Below are 19876 nucleotides of genomic sequence, written 5' to 3'. Positions count from 1 at the left end.
CTCAGAAAATTTTTCGAAATCATTTTTATTTATTTTGCACTGTATGCTCGTATAGATACTGGAATCTTTGGATCAAGGTTTTGATTGTGCTTGGGGTAATTAAGGCATATCAATGGTAGCGAATGATTGTTATACAGGGTGTTATACTTTAAATTATCTTAGAATGTGGACGTCAATACTTGAACATTTCTGCTATTCTATAAAAGATTTCAATTTTTTATATTACGTGATTTAAAATGTAATTAAAAAGGAGTTCTTCAGAGAGGTTTATTGTAAATTTTCATACAGTTTCAAAGATGAAAGAATTGTTATATCTGGAATCTGGGCTTAATGAAAATAAACACTTTTGCAGATATCTTTCAAAACAACTATTTCGGTGAAAAACATAATGAATTATTTCAATTTTTATAATAATAATTAGGTTTCATATATGCAAGGTTAATACCGAATGTTATATTCAATAATGATTGGTAATTCGCAGCGAGCTGTGATAAGTGTAGATTTTAACAAATAGGATAATTATATACTAGAAGAATTTTCTAGGTGAGACAGGACACACAGATGAAAGAATAATGATATTTCGAATTTCCTTTTATTATATACAACTTACATTTTCAAGGTGAACGCAGGTAAAAAATAAATATTTAAATAATAAAAAAAATATGTACAACTAACAACACTCGGATGAGTTCCCGTCGGGAGCTATGATCTAAACCAACCGATTTATAAATATTCAAATAATGAAGATAACATATCACATATGAACAATTCAAGTCAATAAACGTTATTCCGATAAACTATAAAGTACAAGCACTTGATTATAATTAACACTTCGTGTCTATCATAATGGTATTTGATAAAGCTTTCAAAGAACGAAACAGTTTTTTAAAACTGAGAAATATCTATTACATATAATAAATGCATCCATGACACCAAAAAATGAAACTTGCAAAGTTCACTATTTTTTGGATCATTGCATGGATAATTAAGTGAACAAAGTATTGCAAGGTTTTCTTTCTCAACGGAATCATTTTGATGACAACATTACAATTTAGTTATGATATTTGGTAAAAAAATCGATTCCATGTTAATGAAAGGAGAAGATACGAAAAAAAGGAGTGAAAGAGAGAAATAACAAGAAGGAAATCTGTATAGGAGTAAGATAAGAATCAGTTTAATGCGCTAAAGCTTTTCCAGCGCACGAGTATTGGTGAGAATCTCCCTGAAGAGTCTCCAGACCTGCTTGGAAGCGTTGTCCAAGCCACTGTGAGACTTTCCCTTGAAGAGGTCGAGATTTGGGAGGAAATAGTGGGGACATCTACGACACTGGAGGCAGGAGATGAGCTGCAAAAAAATGCCAATCAATCTATTGGCCAAGCACTCCTCCTCCCACTCTTTCTCCAAAGGATGTTTCTCGCATTCGTAGAGGAGCAGAGTCTTCATATGATAACTCGTGACAGGGTTCCCAGGTAGATTGAGGTGTCTGTCTCTCAAGGTTTTGAGGATGCTGAGGCATCTTTTGCGACAACCACCTAGAAGAAGTCTGGTTTCTGCCTCGGTGAACGATAAGACCCAAGCGTCTCCTTCCATGGCCGATTGCTTCCCCTGAAGAGCTACGGACTCTTTGGACAACAAGTCGAAGCCTTCCGTCTTGACTTCCGCAACGAGATTCGGGTGTGGCCAGGGGATGTGCGCTATTGGCCAATGAGCAGCCGATCTTGGCCAAACGCCGGAACACTTGAATGCCGGCGTAATCTGCACGACGTACCTGTCCCGAATCCTCAGCTTGACCTCCGTGGTGTCGGCTATCATCTTCACGAAATCTCTGTGAGCGCACTTGTCACAAGCCTGAGCGACCAAGGTCTGAAACCTTGATCTGATTTTCCTGGCAGATAAGTAGCCCGAAGCAGTGATGAACTCTACCCAGAGGGACATGGACCTCTTGCGTCCGTCGCTCAACTTGAGGACGGCGCAACCGGGTAGAGTTCCGTCATCGACAAAGTTGAAGACTCCCATTTGGTTGAGGTAGAGCACCACCTCGAATTCACCGGGTGAGATCACCTCCAATCCCTCGTACCGTCCATTGCACTCGGTGAGGGACGATATGAACCTCGGTTCTTGGAGCTCCACTTCCTTCAACACGTCTTGGACCACTTTGCAGACCTCCCTGATGCTCTTCTGGACGTGAACGTTTCGCGTCTGAACCCGTTCGATGTAATACTGTCCAATCTGGTACAGCATCTTACCTCCCAAGATGTTCGGCCCTCTCAACATCCTGTCCTGGTAACGTTGGGGGTCCCGTTCAGCCTCCGTCAACAACGGAACGATGGAGGATGCGTTGATCCCCTCAGCAGTCCTGCTGAAAGAGACCTCCATCCTTTCTTCTCTTTCACCTTTCTCTCTCCCTCTCCCAAGTCCCCTCTTCTCTCTTCTCCCTCGATTCCTGATCTCCGCGCTTAATCTCTTCTTGATCTCGAACCAATGCTTCCTCAACTTGGTCGATTCAACCCTGATTAGCTTTTACGCGTGTGTCTTCACATGGAGGGGTCGGAGGGGCAGAGGGGGGAGGGGCGTTGATTCTTACAAAATTTCTTGTCCGGAGTGGTTGTTGAAGCGCGATCAGCGATACGGGTGGCTCGCGCGCGTGCCTAATCGACAATTTCCTGGCAGTTTGAAACGAGCTTCGAACGTGCTTTCGATAGACGCGCGCGAAGAGACCCGGTGGCCACCGGCCGGCTCAACTGCCGTTGTAGTTGTGCGTGCCCCTTTCCGCAAGTCCCGCCTTTGCCACAAATGGGTCACGTGGAGCGTGCGCGATCATGCCACGCCTACCAATCCTCCTCCTCTTCCTCCTCAGCTTCCTCATCCTCCTCATCCTCTTCCTCCCGCTGCATAATGTTCGGAAAACGCTAAAGCCCAAATTCTATTTACTCCTCGCGGGAAGACTTCGCTATGATCATTTTTCAACAATTCCATTCTTCCAATCCAGTCTCTTTAAAAATTATTCTACAGTATTTCTCTTCTTGACATGATTTTTCTTGAATTAGAGAAAGATATGGGCTTGGGATTTAGTCGGTGTCCGAGAGCATCCACCTCCGCTCTCGTTCACGGATAATTGAATAAAGCTGGAGAATCCAATCTAGTTGACGCTGCTGGAGTGGTATATTGGTAGGCTGCGCTCTCTTGACTAATACGACTTGATTCATGGGTCTAGCACGCGCTGCGCATCCAAGCTTTTCTTCAGGGTGTGCCGCTAGTGCTGGTGGCTCTCGACCGTTTCGAGGGGTCAAACGCTCCGTAGCTGCCAGCGACGAATTAAACCCCGGCACCCCCAGAGTCACCCTAAATGTGCCTTTCATCATCCCATTTCGACTTAATTCGTTTATCATCCGAATTATTTGTACACCCGCGAGATCCTCTTCAGCGATGCGTCATTTTCCCCTGCAGTTCGACGTCTGATGAAAAAAACAAACGCTGCGACAAGAATTAGTTAAATGTCCTTTTTTGGCGATCCGTTATCAATCTGTATCATTTGTTCTATTCTGTTGACTTACAAAAAAATAGAAAATTGACTGTTGCAAAATAAAAATATTCTCCGTGACATTTTGCAGGCGATATTAAGCTCATTGAAAAAGTTAGCTTTTGAAACAGGAATATACCTGTAGTGTCGAGTAAAAGAAAGTTTCCTGGCAATTATATTCAAGTTTTAATCTGATAACGTATGAATAATATAAAATTATATGCCATAACCCTGATAGGAACTTGAAACCTGCCTGTCGATATAACCGGCTGTGTGAAATAATTTTCATAATTTAACACAGTTACTAATGGGGACAGACAGTGGTAACCACTAAGGTAAAATTAAATTGCTTTGTCACTAATCATACAGGTAGGAAAATTAAATAACTTTGAAAACAAACATAATTAAATATTGCTGTAATTTAATTTTTCTTCACATTTAAAACTTTTTATAAATTTTTTTTATGAATCAGTACCTTAGTATTAGACTACAGGAATATTTACGTTGATTTTATTTCCATTTAACAACTAATTTTATTAAATCGAAAAAATTCTGATTAACGTAGAGCAAATCTACTGAGAAAATAGTGTCATGTGTAATGTGGTATCTCTGTTTTAATTAACGTTTTGTAAGAAACCGAGGAGAAGCGTTTGTAGCATACGTGTATAGATTTCCTCAGATAAGAAAGGGTTGAAGGGTATCGTAGAATGGACGCTGGGATGCGGTAATCTGAAAAAATCTCCTTTGGATATCTGATATTTCGACTATATCTGTCTTAGCGATCGGTATTCGCTCGGCACAAATGCTGCAGCTCTCCAGAACCGGCACACGAAAAACGTTTGCTGTATCTTCTTCTCTTTGTCATCTCCAGGATCATGCACCTGCCGAAAATAATCAAAGCCCTTGCAATAAAGCTGCATATAATTTGGACGTTACTCGAACTCTGCTTTTTTCATGCCAATGTCCAATATTCAAATAAACTCGTGCACAGAATTTCCAGTAGATTCCTGTAATAACATGTACGCTACATCAATTCGTCACGTATCTTGAAATAATCATTTTTCAGCTCTGCGTTTAAAAAACTCCAATAAAAATTTCTGCTCGCAATCTTCGACTGATTCATCCTTGAAAATTATGTAACTCCAGGAATTTTGCAAATTTATAGTAAATTATTGTTGACATTGAATGGAAAGGGTGAAGGTCTTAGGATTTCAGGGAATCTAGTTGATTGATAAGGAACTTGTGGATGAGAGATTAGAAAAGGTAGAAGAGGAGGATGAGTCGTTTTTGTTCGATTTGGCCAGGGAAAGCTAGCATGAAATAGCATCGCGTGTCACGAGTGCACACTACACTCATGAGGGCCACTAGCTTTACCGGCTGCTGGAGCTCAACGACTGAGCCTAGGATTATTCTGGATTACGCGGCCATGTTCATTCGAGCTGATTTACCAGGCCAATTCTTGGATAGACTATAGCCATATAACCTTTCAAGAAGAGCGTTGCACAATACAAAAAGATTTCCGATTCAACTGCCATACCTGCAGCATGCAGCTCAGGACGAGTTCAATGAAATATTTTCCAAACATCAACTAGCCAGAGTATATATTGCTCTTTTTGCTTAAAAGCCTCTTTCACTGCCATTTTCGCCTCATTTCTCCTAAAATACCGAAAGCAGTATACTTACAAACTGCATTCCGTTAAGAATTATACAAAGTTTCTTCCTTTACATCATCAATCATTTTTTTTCTTATAAAATTGATGAGTCAATATAAATTATTTCTTAATTTAAATGTGAAAAGATAATGTTTTGGGGTATAATGGTATTATTATCAGCATAGCGTTATGTACTTGAAGAGAAATGGTTTTTCTTCGATAAAGCGGGTAGCCTGGTGTAATCTGTTGACCATGACAGTCGGCTATCTGCGACATCTGTCCCCGGAAGTGCAACTCATTATTTTCTGTTATGCGCTATGTAGAAAACTTGTACTCAGACTAATTAAGCTAGGGAAACATCGTTGCAGCTCACTTGTTGTCCTAGCCAATTTTCACGTCCATTTCTCGGAACGTTCTTCCCTTGTAACGTCAAGCGAACCCTCATGGTCTTATTCAAGATAAATAATTTAGCAAAACATACTAGTTTATTGCTGTTTGTTACTTTGGAGGAATAAAGTAAATTAATTAAGAATCATTTCTTTGTGTATATACTTGCATCTTTGAAATAAAGAGAGAGAGAGAGAGAAAATGAATAAATGGCCTAAGAAATATATGAGATTTCAATGAAGCTACCACAAGCAAGCAGCGATTTATGCTGACTTGTCACGCAGCGTTTCAATCATTAACTAGCCTATGAATTACCTGGAACTGGGAGAGATGTGTGCCGGATGCTTCCTTTGTGAGCCGAATGCCGCAATGCATTATCTCGTGTGAGACGCGGTAATAAAGGTATGAGAACACGCACGTGGACCACATAACTCACGTCCAACAGTGCCAGCTTGATGCTTCTCGAATGTTTTCTGCATTACTCGGCATTTCCGCCGGACTAAATGATAGAAAACGCATTATACAAATCGTGAAATCTTTATTCTCGCTCATCTTTGATATAAACAGCCTTTCGTCCAATTAAATATCCATTAATTAACGTTATTACGTAATCCAAAGGCAATGATTCTCACCCTTTGCCTATATATTTTCATTGGTATTTAATATTTGCAGATCTATTCACAAATTGCTTGTTTTTTCTTTGTATGGTAAACCCATGAAAACTCGAGTGTTTGCACTTGTATAGGAGGTGAATTTGTAGAGAGCGTGTATGTTAGAAAGGAAGAGAAAGGGGAGGGGGGATGAAGACCATTATTGTCCGGCGTTTAATCTGTTTGTTGTATACCGACGTTGGGCTGCTAAGTGGTGCCCATTTTCCTTGCCCCAGGAGGATAGGCGCTCTGCGAACGCGACACATGTTGTTACATCACGTTGCCTATTGTCATCGATTCACTCCATCCCCCCCCCCCCCTCACCCTCAACCTCTACATCCCTTAAAAACCATCGTTCTCTTTTACCTTTCTCTCTCCCTCCATCTTTCTCACTTTTTGCATCTATCTGCAACCCCTGAAAATGCTGCACCCCATGCACCCTCGTAACTCGGGCGAAACGGTCCCGCCTGGCACGAGACGAGCACTCGATATAAAACACCAATCGGCTATCACTTGACACTTCACGACAGGGATGCTCTAACCACGTGCGGTCGACCAAACATTGCTCCTTTCCTCCACTCGTTCAGCTATGACACTGCGAACCAGCTGCAACATGCTCCAAATTTCTGAAATATTTTCTTCGTTATCCTGTAAGCCATTTGGCATTTATCTGATACTTCATTTTAACTTTGTATATAGGGTTCTTTCATTTGGAGCATCAGTCGAGAGATGTTTTGTATAAAGATTGAATATTTCAATGTTTTTTTTGAGTTTTCTCCATTGTATTTGCACTCGTAATCCTTAGCACAGTCCTGTACCTATCTTTCCAGGTTAATCTCGTTACTTCCGATTTGTTTTGCAGAATGTAATAGATACTTGGATCGATTTAACACATCTGAAATTTTTTTATCTTTTTTTCCAGTCTTATTATTATTATTCAATTATTTTTCGTTGGAACCATGCGTTGTACAAGAACACCGCGATTATAGAAAGGGTTGCATTTTCTTAATTAATGAATACTTTACGATGTTTTATCAAAAAGTTTTGCCGGCATTCGATAAAACTCGACATACGTGATTTATCTTCGTTTTACTTGCAGGTATCTCAATAATGGATTCTATAGCACGATTCGGTATTTATCAGCCGCACGCAGTGTTTGCGTGAAAGACACGTGCATTCGAGGGGTTAGTTTAGATCCTCAAAATTGTTATGCTTGCTCCATTTCTATTTTAGCATAACTATATATAGGAGAGGCTTATCAAAAATCAAGCCAAAACATAAAAGCTAATCTGTTTCGGAATTTATCGTATTCGAGAATATTATTTGTATGAAAAATTTTTAATTATGAATAACACTGAAATAACGATCTTATGGACAAAGAATACATAATAGGAGTAATTTACTAGAGATTTGAATTAAGTTATTGGTGCAAACAGTATTTAGCCATCTCATGAGAACTTGACGTTTATGGTCCTTGGGGACCCAAAGCGGCTTACAACCCCATAATTTGGCTCTCGACTTTTCATGCTCGCACCGCCCTAACAAAACGTATGTGTGTTGTTTCTGATGAAATCAGCTATATCTACCAGAAGAGATATTATACGATTCAACGATGAGAATCGAAGAATTTTTCTAAACCAAATCTGTACATAAAATAATTGATAAAATTACTAAGAATCGAGAGGTTTGGAGCAAAGAGGTGACAAAGTTTGCTGTTAATTGGAATTATTTCGAGGATAATTGCATTGGATAGATTAAGGGGTAAAAATTGAAAGGTGCGTTGGATTTTGGGGCGGTAAATTGGAGTTTGGCAGGCACCCTTTCCCTCCCGTCACACTGTCCGGACGAGACGCGTATATAGTTGGTGGCTCGCGCGCAAGTCCGAGAAGGTCCTGGGATCGATTCCGGACTCGCAGGAGGCTCCTCCTACCATGACGGCCATCTTGCTACTCGCCGCCTGCGCGGTTTCACTATATCACATCACACTTCACTGCATCCAGCCTGCACACTCTCTTATACCATTTCTCAAGACTCCTATCTACGTTTTCCTGGATAATGCCTTTATCTACCATCAACTTCCTTCTCTCGCGATATCTCAGAAAATCTCCACTGCAATGCTGAAAAAAAATCTCAATTCAACGCGTATTTTTTACTCTATTCCCCTTAATTGTTATCAGAGCCCTTTGTACGCTCGAGTTCAGGACCTGTTGCACTAAAAATCTTTCCTTACATTTTTGTTCCAGGTGCTGAAGTACTGCGACCACTTGCACGGGAAATGGTACTTCTCCGAGGTGCGCGCGATTTTTTCGCGACGATATTTACTGCAGAACGTGGCGATCGAGATCTTCCTGGCCAGCAGAAGTGAGTCGTGTGCAGTTCACTTTGGATGGAAATCTTCGCACGTATCTCGGTCCCCTCTCGAAAGGCGAATTCCGTTTCTTATCCGCGAGGTACCTGCGTGAATTCGCACTACGGAATGTCCAATTCGTTCGGAGGTGTTCGGTCCCTTTGCTTTTTGTACAATAAATATCTCGCCGCTCGATCACTCGATACCTTTTTACAGCGCTCCATTTATTTCTCGGCTTCGCGGCACCTGTTCGAAATTCTTGGCCAATTAATGCGGCGCGGAAGACTTTAAATTGCTCCAATCGAGGCTGCAAGAAACCTCGATGATTTGGAGAAAATGTGAAAGGATATTTTAAAAATAAATTGTCTTCGATAGCACAAATATCCTCGGGACATCTTTGGAACGTTCTGGGAATATTCGCAGGTTTGGTAGACATACCACGGATATCCCCTGAACATCGCGTGCCTTCAGGGATCTTCCTCGTGGGAGGGAAAGAAATTATGATCGAATTTCCTGTAACATCGATGATGAAAGCACACTATCGCGAAGTGTGGGTTTCTCGCGAGACGACGAGAATGAGTGAAACGAACGTTTCGTTTGATTATTCAGCGATTTATCTGGCGGCTTTTCGTTAACGTTTTTAATGAACGACGGAGGGTTGACATTCCTGCGGGAGAGCGAGTCTCATCGAAACTCGGGATCAGATTAGAATCGCCGGACGTCGAGAGAATTTATCTGCTATCCGGAGGAATAATCAGCGGGATGGTGGCTTTGGGCAGGTATAAGTAACTCCTCGCGTTTCTTTATAGTGTATGGAATACACATAAGAGCGACATAGGACATTTCGGACCAGATTCATGCCCCTGGAAAAAAGTCCGATTATTTTCGAGAGGAAGGGAAAAAAGAACCGAGATCCGTGAGAATGAGTTAAAAATTTAGCTCTATATTTTACCTATGAAATTAATTTAGTAAGGACTTGATATAATTATGCAAAGTTTTTGTTTTAATATGTTCAAGTTTTTTTTCGATCATAGAAGCTCTGCCACATGATCAACATGTCCTCTATTTTTATGATTAAAGTAGAATTTTGGTAAAACTTGAAAATCATCGGTTATAGCAAGATAACCCATTTCATAAGGAGTGGGTAAATGGGCACATGTTTATTAATAATTTTCAAAAGAAATATAAGCCGAAATTGTAAAATTATCATTAAACCTACGATACTACTATTTAATATTTTAAATAAAAATATAATTGGCAGAGAGAAGCTTAGCATAAATAGAAATACATATTTTTTATAAATAATACTTATCAAAGTAGTATATCTAATAATGTATAGAATCAAGCTTTATTCACGTATAAAAATTTATGGTTTCAAGAAGATCTCTAGAAGGACGATGAGTTTCTAATAACATCGTGAACTATAGCAGATTCCAAAAGAGCAAAACAAGATTTAGAGTCTTAATAACTCAATTTCGATTCAAAGATATCCCACGTTGAAAATCTTGCTACGAGTGTTACTTCGCATAAGTATATCAAAGAAAATTTGAGATTAAAAATTTACTTTGAAATAAATAAAAATAAAAATTTGTACAACGAACAGTTATAAACAAATTTTCTACAGATATTTTAAGGACTAACGAAGAACAAAAAATTCAACTCGTATGTACAGTATACTGCTCCTTTCCATTGGTATACAATCACTTAAAAAAGCTAACAACTCGTTAGATTTTCAAGGTTTAAAAGTATATACACATATATATAGAAGGACAGAAAAATATCGATTAGATCACTGTGCATAGTTTATAGCCATACCTGTCATTTATCGAGACGAAGCTCGTTCGGTCTGTGTTCTAAGAAACTTAACGCCTTTTTGTCCATAGCATCGATCCTGTTTGCGTTCCCGGACCAAGCGACGGTGAAAAAAGTGATCAAGGCGCTACCGCGGGTCGGCGTGGGTATCAAATACGGAATTCCGCAGACTAGGTAAGGAGCTTGGCAGAGTTGGAGCCCCTGCTGCACCCATTTATCTCGCATTGGAGCGCGACCCATCCTTTCTTGTCCGTCTCCTTCTCCAACCCCAGGGACGCAGCTCTCTCGAGTCAATCCCACAGGCTTTCCCTCCAAGCTTCCACGATGATTGGATTTTTTACGTCGTACGAAAGCAGTCATTGAATCGAAGCTGAGAACCTTCGGTCCAAAATTTAGTCGCCGATCGCGAAAGCACGCTTGTCTGCTCGTGAATCCAAGACTCTCTTGAGAAAATGTTGCTAGGATTGTTGAACATCTGAGAGACATTTGCAGCTTTTATTAATGGATCGTTCGAGGCAGGTTGGGGGTGGAAATAAATTTTTTGCGAGTTTCGCGGCCCTGCTAAAGGAGTCGGCGATGTACACGGGTTTGCGCGAGGGGATCGAAGGGTGGAGGGAGGTGGGGACCGCTGGTCCAAGGGGAGAGGGGTTTTGTTGCGGCTACGTCGTTCTCGTCGGCGAGAACAGAAAGTCTTGGTCTTTCGGGCCATCCATTTAAAGCTGCGAGGACCGGCAAGAGAAGAGGACTCGCCGACCATAAATATGCGAGACGCCGACGTCTGATCTGAACCCCCGACAAAAATAATCCCCTCTCCCCTCTGCGTCCCCTGCCATGCAGTGCCTCTGCCACCTCACCGTTCATGCCACCATATTATTCGAGGCAACCGCGAATCCTTCCGCATCACCAGATATATAACTCTCTAAATATTAATGGGTTCCTGATTTTCCATTCAATTATTGACCCTCCCGCTCCCTTCCTCTTGGATCTGCTATGACTTGTTCAGTTCGATCGATTCCGCCCCTCCCCCCCCCCCCCCCCCTTCTTATTGAGTCAACTCATCCTGCATGGATCCCGTCCGATAAAACATATATTACAATGATGCGTGTTTTGGTACGACTAAATCGTACGAGAGAAAAAAGTGAATATGATTGTTATTGAGCTTCTTTACGATATTGTCAAATCGTAAATCGAGGGAGATGGAGAGAGAGAGAGAGAGAGAGAGAGACGGAGTTTTCGGTTTCGAGAGGCATAGTAATTAAGAAATTATTTAATGGTGACATCTACACGATTTTTTTAATGAAAATTTCTATTCAAAAAAATTCGGTGAGCCTCGGTGTATCAGTTACAGGATAATTTACATCCGATGATTCAGTCGTAAATAGCAATTAACACCGCAGGTAGCTAAATAGCGTGGTAGAATCTTCGGATAATTACGAGAATCTCGATAAGCAGAAGAAATAGCCGAGTGAAGCTGAAACCTGAAAAGGTGGATTATTAATTTATCAATTAAGCAGTAAAGAATTTTTGGATATCCTCGTGGAAGAAAATCCGAGTAGCTAATTCTATTAATAGCAAAATATATAGGCTAGTGATAAGAGTTTTTACACTGGCGATACGCCTCAGTGCAATATTTATACATCCGGTCGTCACCGCGTTCGCCTCTCATCCCTCAACATCACAGCGAAGCTATTAAAGTCTTGGTATAAATTCTAAATCGGAGATTCACCGTTCATAAAGCACTCCGAATTTATAGGGTGAACATTACACGGCTATAATTGAAGTACGAAGAGCGAAGATGGCGCTCCGTGCGAGACATAAAATTCCCAGAGTTAAAATAAGACGTGCTTTGGTATCGCTGTTATACAGTATAGCTAAACACTCCATCTTATCAAATGATTCTCTGCTTTGCACAGGCGAGCCTCGATGATGTCGCCGCGTCAACTTATGAGGAGCTCCAACATGACGCAGAAATGGCAGCGACGGGAAATATCCAATTTCGAGTATCTCATGTTCCTCAACACCATCGCAGGTTTGTACATGGACTAAATTCATTCGACGTATGTCCCTACGTATATACATATACATATTTTTGCAACTGCGCGTTGAGAGTGAATTTTGAACGGGCGACTGCGCCTTTGGCCGCGCGAGGGCTCGATGAAAGAGAGAGAAAAAAGGGAGTTGGATCGGAGAGTTTTTATTAGTTCTTCCGACGGTATACATGGGAGTCTGAAGAATGGAATGGCGAAACTGTAGCAGGCAGAGTCGGTACGTGGTGAGATTAGAAGAAAAAGCATGGTTTGTGGAGAGAAACGGAGATAGTCGGGCCTTTTATGGCTGCACACGGCCGGATGGATTCTGTCGCGGCGTATTAGGGATGTTCTCAATCAGCCCTCTGTTCCTTAGCTACCCCATGCGAGTAATCCCTACCTCGTGGGCCCCGGTAATCCTCTCCCGAGGGACTCACCGTTCCCTGTTATCCTACCTCGTCCCTTCCCCTCTTGTCCTTTGTCTCTCCTAGCTTTAATTTCCTCCCCCTCCCCCTCCCCCTCCTCCGCCGGTAGACCGTGCACTCTTTATCCGGTGGCTTCAAAAATCACGAAGCGGGAAACAAACGCCATACAGAAACGTCAAGCGACGACAAGTAATTCGTTCAGTCGATCGAGTATATAGTGTCTTTTTTCGCTTCGCGCTAAATCGATTGATGCCTTCAATTAATTACAAATAAATTATTACGATAGGTTTTTTTTTAATAGATAAATGCGTAATAGGATTCACAGTGATTAAGGTTTGATAAAATCGGTACATATATATTCGGCGCAGAAAACAATGGTGAGTATCGCACGCGAGAGTGCAGAATCAGGTATGTGTGTTAGGTATAGGACCGGTTTCTTTTGTTTTTACACAAATACCAACATCCGGTATAGTGTGTAATGTGTATAGTCCATTGAATACAGTGCAATACTAGCGCAGTTTAAATATCAACTTCGGAGAAAATCTGTTTTCTAATTATAATCTTGTCTAAAAATTAATTTGGTCTAAAATTACTGCAAATATTTAAAAAAATAATCTCGCAGAGAAGCGAATTAGATTGGAAATGAAAACTGAAGTGGAGGATTAATTGGATATTTTTGTGGCCACTTGATATTTGCTTTGCGAATCCGTGGGGTTCGACGTGAGACTCTGCGTATAGGGCCACTGCTTATTTATTTGCACAATTAATATATAACGCTCGTAAATACCGAGGGCCCACCCCGAGGCTCCATGGTTGGTCGAAATACAAATAATTACACGTCCGTGCTCATCGTTTTCATTAAGAACACACCCACGCGCTCTCGTGGCATAGCATAAACTATTTATATGCATCCTTTTTTTTCACGGCCAATATCAATTCGATATTAATTCACGAGACCTGCTAACTATTCCATTTCTATTATCTTAAGGATTCATTTCTTTTCATCGTACTAAATAATTCATATTTCACTGCAAATGTTATAAGTGTTGGACCACACTATATATGTTTTCTTAGCTCAAGTGCACGTTTCATATAACATTGTGTGCTTTTTTTTACAAAAGAATGTTATTTGAATCTCGGTTATCCGGATATGACGTTTGGATGAGTTTTACGAGTAAACTACGGAGACATAGCTGCGAGTGAAATCACTTTCGAGTTTTCGGCCGTGGACGCGGAAACCGGTTTACCGTGGATTGGACACGTAATGCTAAAGCTGTTCCACAGTCGATACAGTGGAATAAATTTTTACGCCGCCAGGGCTTGTTTTTGTTTACTGTATCACCTAACCCGTGAGATTTATGATATATTATTTAAATTTGTATATTCTAGATACATTTTTAATCTATATATTATCGTTTATTGTTCAACAAAGAACAATTCATATCTCGTACTATACTGTATTTAAAATGAAAATTTACACAGCATAAAACTCCTAGGCTACAGGGAAACTCAATTATAGTGAAACGAGAATGTGTAAAAGTGCACATGCATGCTATCAGCGCTACCCTTATGGTAAATTATTCCACTCTTTCTATGCACTTTATTTATAACATATATTGATATTACACAATGACTCTTCACTGTCATTGCTCCAATATTCAGCAAGCCTATCTTTTAAGGATTCATTATCGAACTCGAAGAAATAAAACGTTAGACAAGAAAAATATAGTTCCAAAGGATCGATAGAAAGGAGATAAGGGAGAGTTGGGAATTTCTGGATTTGCTCCAAGAACTAGGAGTGGAAGCTTGGAAAAGAAAAGTACAGCGTACGAAAATGGCATCGCTGCGTGGAGTCCGCTCAGTCGCCGCACAATACATCGTAAATCGTGAAGCGCGCGTGAGCGACGGAGTTGCGGTGCACGCGTAAATAATAGCGAGGGCTACGTTATGTATCAAAGTGATTATTAATGGTTGCGTCGGAGTGAGCGAACGCTCTAACAACGCTGCCTGACAGTGGAATTTTCACGACACGCTCGCTCCTTCGTTAACCGAAAGCTGGTCCATCGAAAAATCGAGAAAACATAACCTAACCCCTGCACTGAAAACTCCATGGAAGGTTCAATATTTTGCTGCGAATATTAGTTAACATCGTATATATACACGCATCCACGAGGAGGACGATCGAGTCTCGCGCGTCAAACGACTCTATTAAATATTACGTAAAAATCCTTTATGTTTCCCACGGGAAGCTATGATTTATCCGCCATATGGTCGCGGCTGAGGAAGAGAAAAAATTGTCGTGGCACGATCTAAATTGAAAATGTGTAGCGGTGGCGCGTGCCCAGAATAGATGAGGTATCGCAGGCCGAGTTTTAATGCAGATAATCACCGGGCGAGTTTTTTTGCCTGACGCATCTAAGGTCACTTTAGTTCGCCGTTGAAACGGATCTATTTTTACGAGAAAGCGAGAGTCATGGGGCTCAATGGGGCGCGCCGCCCCGTTTAGTAAGCGCATAACTCAGAGCGTGACGCCTAATCGCTCCTGAAATTGTCACTCCGAGAGGTCTCACTCTCCAAAATACCGAAATCCCATCGCCAGATGCATTAGTGACGCCAGGGATCCACCCTCGCCAATTCGGCAGCTAACTGCAGCTAATTAAAACCCGTCAGCGAACTCGTCACTCCACGACTTGCTTTTCCCCTATGCAAATATCTATATGTATATATATATAAAATGCTATTATGATTATTCTTATTTTGTCACTCGCGCGACATTTCATCTCGCTAATTTGCCACCTTTATATTTCTTGTACCAAGAATTGTTTATTAAAAGTGATACACGTGCTGAGGATTTTTGTACACGTTGGTTTATGGCTAAAAAAAGTTATTTGATTTTAAATGGTATAGTGTTAGTGTTAAACTTAACGCCATTTTTCAATTCTGCAAATAAATATATAACTAAACTATATAGTACCTTGATTATTTTTAGTTTTTCTTCTAAAAAATACTTCAACACTCTGATTTGGATTTCTTTATTTTTTGTAACAAAACTTTTTTATTATTTCTCCCCTTCACAATTTATACACACACGAACAAAAAAGAAAACTACTTCCGCCTTGAATTAAATTAAACTGCAATGTTGAAGGAAAGTAACCTAACCAAAGGTATTTTCCTGGTGTACGTATAGAATTAATCGACGACTCTTGTAGAAATAAATTAATTCATCCTGCTCGACGAGATTCTCAGGATGTCCTTCTGTTTCTTGCAGGACGTACTTACAATGACTTGAACCAGTATCCAGTATTCCCTTGGGTGCTAACCAATTATGAGACGAAAGAGCTCGATCTGAGCTTGCCCAGCAATTATCGAGACTTGTCCAAGGTACCAATAATCATTTTTCTCTGCTCTTTTGGTCGAAAATCATTCAATGCACTTTTACCTTTTACAGCCCATCGGAGCGCTAAATCCCAGTAGGAGAGCATACTTTGAGGAACGTTTCCAGGGTTGGGAACACGATAGCATACCACCTTTTCATTACGGGACGCATTACTCCACGGCAGCTTTTGTACTAAACTGGATGATTCGCGTGGTGAGTTGACACTAACAAATAAAACACTGTCCACATCAGGAGTATTTAGTCGTGTAAAATATTTCACAGTTGTTAATTTAATAGCGAGATGAGTATTTTGACTAGTGGACATAATCGAGTTATAATTTGAGTCTAAACATACGCTTATTGGTAGCAATAACGTTTAAGAAGAAATAATAGCTATAGTATACATACGTAGCTACTCATCTGGCTGTCAACGAGATAGATGACGGATAGACGACGAAAGGTCTTTGTAGGAACACACAATATGCGTGCTGTAAAGTGTCTTTAAGTGGCCGTTTACTAGTTGCCGCCTTTCCTTTTTCTTCCCTTTTTAACCCCCTCCTTCCCCTCGACCTCCCCCCAGACGCTCCATCTAACTTACCCTACACGAATACTTTGTCACGCGCTCATATCGCCTAAAAAGTGTTACTGAAATAATTCAGAGCACCAGGCAGCTAATCATACTCCCCTCCATCTATTCGTCTATAAATAGTTTTACTAAAATTGCAATTTTTTCATCTCTTCGCTCTTCTTTTCAGGAACCAATGACGACCATGTTTCTCGCTCTGCAGGGTGGAAAATTCGACCACCCGAATAGACTCTTTTCGTCGATCGCGCTCTCATGGAAAAATTGTCAACGAGATACATCCGATGTAAAGGTGAGTGTTGGTTGTTGCTGTGAATTATTGGAAATATTTTAATTTTATTTTCTATGCTCTTCAACATCAGAAACATTTTTATCGTTTAAGCGAATTTATTTACTATAACTGTGGAAGTTTTAATTTTTGCAGGAACTCATCCCGGAGTTTTTCTTCTTGCCGGAAATGCTGGGTAACAGTAATCGATACAAACTGGGCAGACAAGAGGATGGCAGCTCGGTTGGTGACGTAGAACTACCTCCCTGGGCATCGTCACCAGAAGAATTTATACGTATCAATCGAATGGTAAATTTCACTTTTAACAATAACTTAATTAAAAAAATAAAAATTTAAACCCCCTCTATATAAAAACATCATCACAAAATTTCAGGCTCTTGAATCAGAATTCGTGTCATGCCAACTTCACCAATGGATCGATCTGATTTTCGGCTACAAGCAAAAAGGTGAGTAGATTGGAAGCAAAAAAACCGCTGTAGGAGTGATTTTACCGGAGTGTTAGTGAGAGAAAAAAGTGCGAAGGCTTCTTAAGGAGAAAACATCTAATTGCATAAAATGCGAGGAGTAGTGTATAGTAATATAATGTCGTAGCGTGTCAGAACAAGCCGAGTGAAATTAAATTTCGTTGAACGTTAATTGTGGATGGCGCCTCTATATCCGGCGCTTCTCCGAAGATGCTCCACTCCGGTTGAGAGGGTGCGAGGGTGCCGTATGGAAGGAATTAGTTTTTAGTTAGCTTCCTCTCCAGCGTCCCGACCAATTAGGCTGCTGAGCTTACGGTGACAATGCGTCTCACTCGTAATACGCAACACGTTTACCGAGCACCAGTAACGCGAAACTCGGCCGGAAATGCCAGCCAGAAACGTACACGCTCCACGAAATTTTTCACGAAAAATCTCAGGACCAGAAGAAAGGATTCTTTTTTAGAAACTGTCTGTGAAGCTTCTAAATTCGCAATATTCTTGCAGGTCCTGAAGCATTCCGTGCAACCAACGTGTTTTATTATCTGACCTACGAAGGAAGCGTCGAGTTGGATCAGATTGTGGATCCAGTTATGCGAGAGGCTATAGAGAACCAAATAAAAAATTTCGGCCAAACGCCATCTCAGCTTCTAATGGAGCCACATCCACCAAGAAGCTCCGCAATGCATCTGGTTTGTTTCATGATGAAATATCTTATTGTTTAATCGACGGTATATTAACGGAAGAAAAATAAATTGGAGAGAATCCTATAATAAAGTTTGAATAGACCGTACCTTTCTTGCAGTCGCCGATGATGTTCTCCAGCATCCCAGATGACGTCTGCATGACGATTAAATTTCCATCCAATTCTCCAATCTGCCATATTTCTGCAAACACTTATCCTCAGCTTCCGCTACCATCTGTGGTTACTGTTACGACTGGACAACAATTTGCTGTTAATCGCTGGAATACCAATTATGCAGGTAAAGCGTCATTATTTTTATCGTAAATAGCATATTCAATATCGTTAATCGCAAATAAAACAAAATGTATAATTAATTTCAGCATCGGTTCAATCCCCGAGCTACGCGGACACTCCACAAGCACAGGCTGTCAATCAACCAATGTCGATGGATCCAGTATTATGTAATCTTGCTTTTTCCAACAAAGATGAATCAGAAACCTTTCATATTTAATTTAACATAAACAAATATTTTTATTAAATTCCAGCTCAAGCAGCAAACAGTTCAATCCCAGCCTTGAAAAGACACTTGGGTGATAACTTCAGTCAAAAGCTGAAGATCCGCAGCAACTGTTTCGTGACAACTGTGGATAGTAGATTTTTGGTGGCCTGTGGCTTTTGGGATAACAGTTTCCGAGTGTTCTCCACTGAAACAGCAAAGATCGTTCAGATTGTTTTTGGCCATTACGGAGTAGTGACTTGTCTGTCACGTAGCGAGTGCAACATAACTTCCGACTGTTACATCGCATCTGGAAGTGCGGATTGTACGGTGCTCCTATGGCACTGGAACGCAAGAACGCAAACGATCGTAGGCGAGGGAGAAGCCCCGGCTCCTAGAGCGACCTTGACCGGCCACGAGCAGCCAGTGACAGCTGTCGTTATCTCGGCCGAGCTCGGTTTGGTGGTTTCTGGCTCCTACTGTGAGCATCACTCAAACTTGCTCCATTTTTTTTTGCAATATTTCATGTTTACTAAATTTTCAATGTTCATTCGTAGATGGACCTGTACTCGTTCACACGACGTTCGGTGATCTACTGAGATCTCTCGAAGCACCCAATGGTTTCTCTTCGCCAGAAAATATCGCCATGTCCCGAGAGGGGGTGATAGTGGTCAATTACGAACGTGGACATATCGCTGCGTTCACGATCAATGGAAAACGTCTACGTTACGAGTCTCACAATGACAACCTGCAGGTAGTTATTGGGCCATAGCAATTAATTAGTATTATTGTGGTGAGTTGATCGGTGAAGATTATATATTATTATATGAATTTTCTAGTGTCTGCTGTTGAGCAGAGACGGTGAATATTTGATGACCGGAGGTGACAAGGGAATCGTCGAGGTTTGGAGAACCTTCAACCTCGCTTTGCTTTATGCTTTCCCAGCTTGTGAAAGCAGTGTGCGCTCCTTAGCGCTATCTCACGACCAAAAGTAAGTTTCTTAAAGTTACCGTCGATCGGTAATACTGACTTCTTCTTAAGCTTCGATTTCAATTTTTTTAAGATGATCGTTCAATTTCGAAATTTAAATTATGAATCTAAACTAAATAACGAGAGAGGCGCGTATTGTTGATAAAATTATTATTATAAAAATTAATTAATTATGA

General features: G+C 40.8%; 2 protein-coding genes across 12 annotated transcripts in view; one reads left to right on the top strand and one right to left on the bottom strand.

Moving 5' to 3' along the window:
- Positions 1-19876, top strand: part of rg (rugose) — a 149312-nt gene that overhangs the window by 124796 nt on the left and 4640 nt on the right. For 10 of the 11 annotated variants that reach the window (XM_066736540.1, XM_066736537.1, XM_066736536.1 and 7 more), the window contains 14 exons: positions 8453-8570; positions 10440-10542; positions 12282-12397; positions 16089-16201; positions 16269-16409; positions 16952-17071; positions 17204-17356; positions 17442-17514; positions 18037-18221; positions 18317-18512; positions 18595-18675; positions 18760-19191; positions 19268-19464; positions 19550-19701. In XM_066736540.1, the coding sequence (XP_066592637.1) occupies positions 8453-8570; positions 10440-10542; positions 12282-12397; positions 16089-16201; positions 16269-16409; positions 16952-17071; positions 17204-17356; positions 17442-17514; positions 18037-18221; positions 18317-18512; positions 18595-18675; positions 18760-19191; positions 19268-19464; positions 19550-19701 (2180 nt within the window). The remainder of the gene's footprint in view (positions 1-8452; positions 8571-10439; positions 10543-12281; positions 12398-16088; positions 16202-16268; positions 16410-16951; positions 17072-17203; positions 17357-17441; positions 17515-18036; positions 18222-18316; positions 18513-18594; positions 18676-18759; positions 19192-19267; positions 19465-19549; positions 19702-19876) is intronic. The other variant, XM_066736535.1, reaches the window with a different exon arrangement.
- On the bottom strand, positions 585-2726 carry LOC136778947 (protein mab-21-like). Its single transcript, XM_066736163.1, has one exon. The coding sequence runs from the start codon at positions 2374-2376 to the stop codon at positions 1183-1185; it is 1194 nt and encodes a 397-aa protein (XP_066592260.1). The 5' UTR covers positions 2377-2726; the 3' UTR covers positions 585-1182.

Source organism: Prorops nasuta, unplaced genomic scaffold (assembly GCF_024137725.1).
Source record: "Prorops nasuta isolate Cenicafe-Biocafe unplaced genomic scaffold, Cenicafe_Pnas_1.2 PNAS00015, whole genome shotgun sequence".
NCBI lineage: Eukaryota > Metazoa > Arthropoda > Insecta > Hymenoptera > Bethylidae > Prorops > Prorops nasuta.
This window is presented reverse-complemented; position numbering and strand designations above follow the sequence as displayed.

Excerpts from the sequence above, each read along its gene's own strand:
- LOC136778947 (XM_066736163.1), bottom strand. The coding sequence starts at position 2,376 with ATGGAGGTCTCTTTCAGCAGGACTGCTGAGGGGATCAACGCATCCTCC.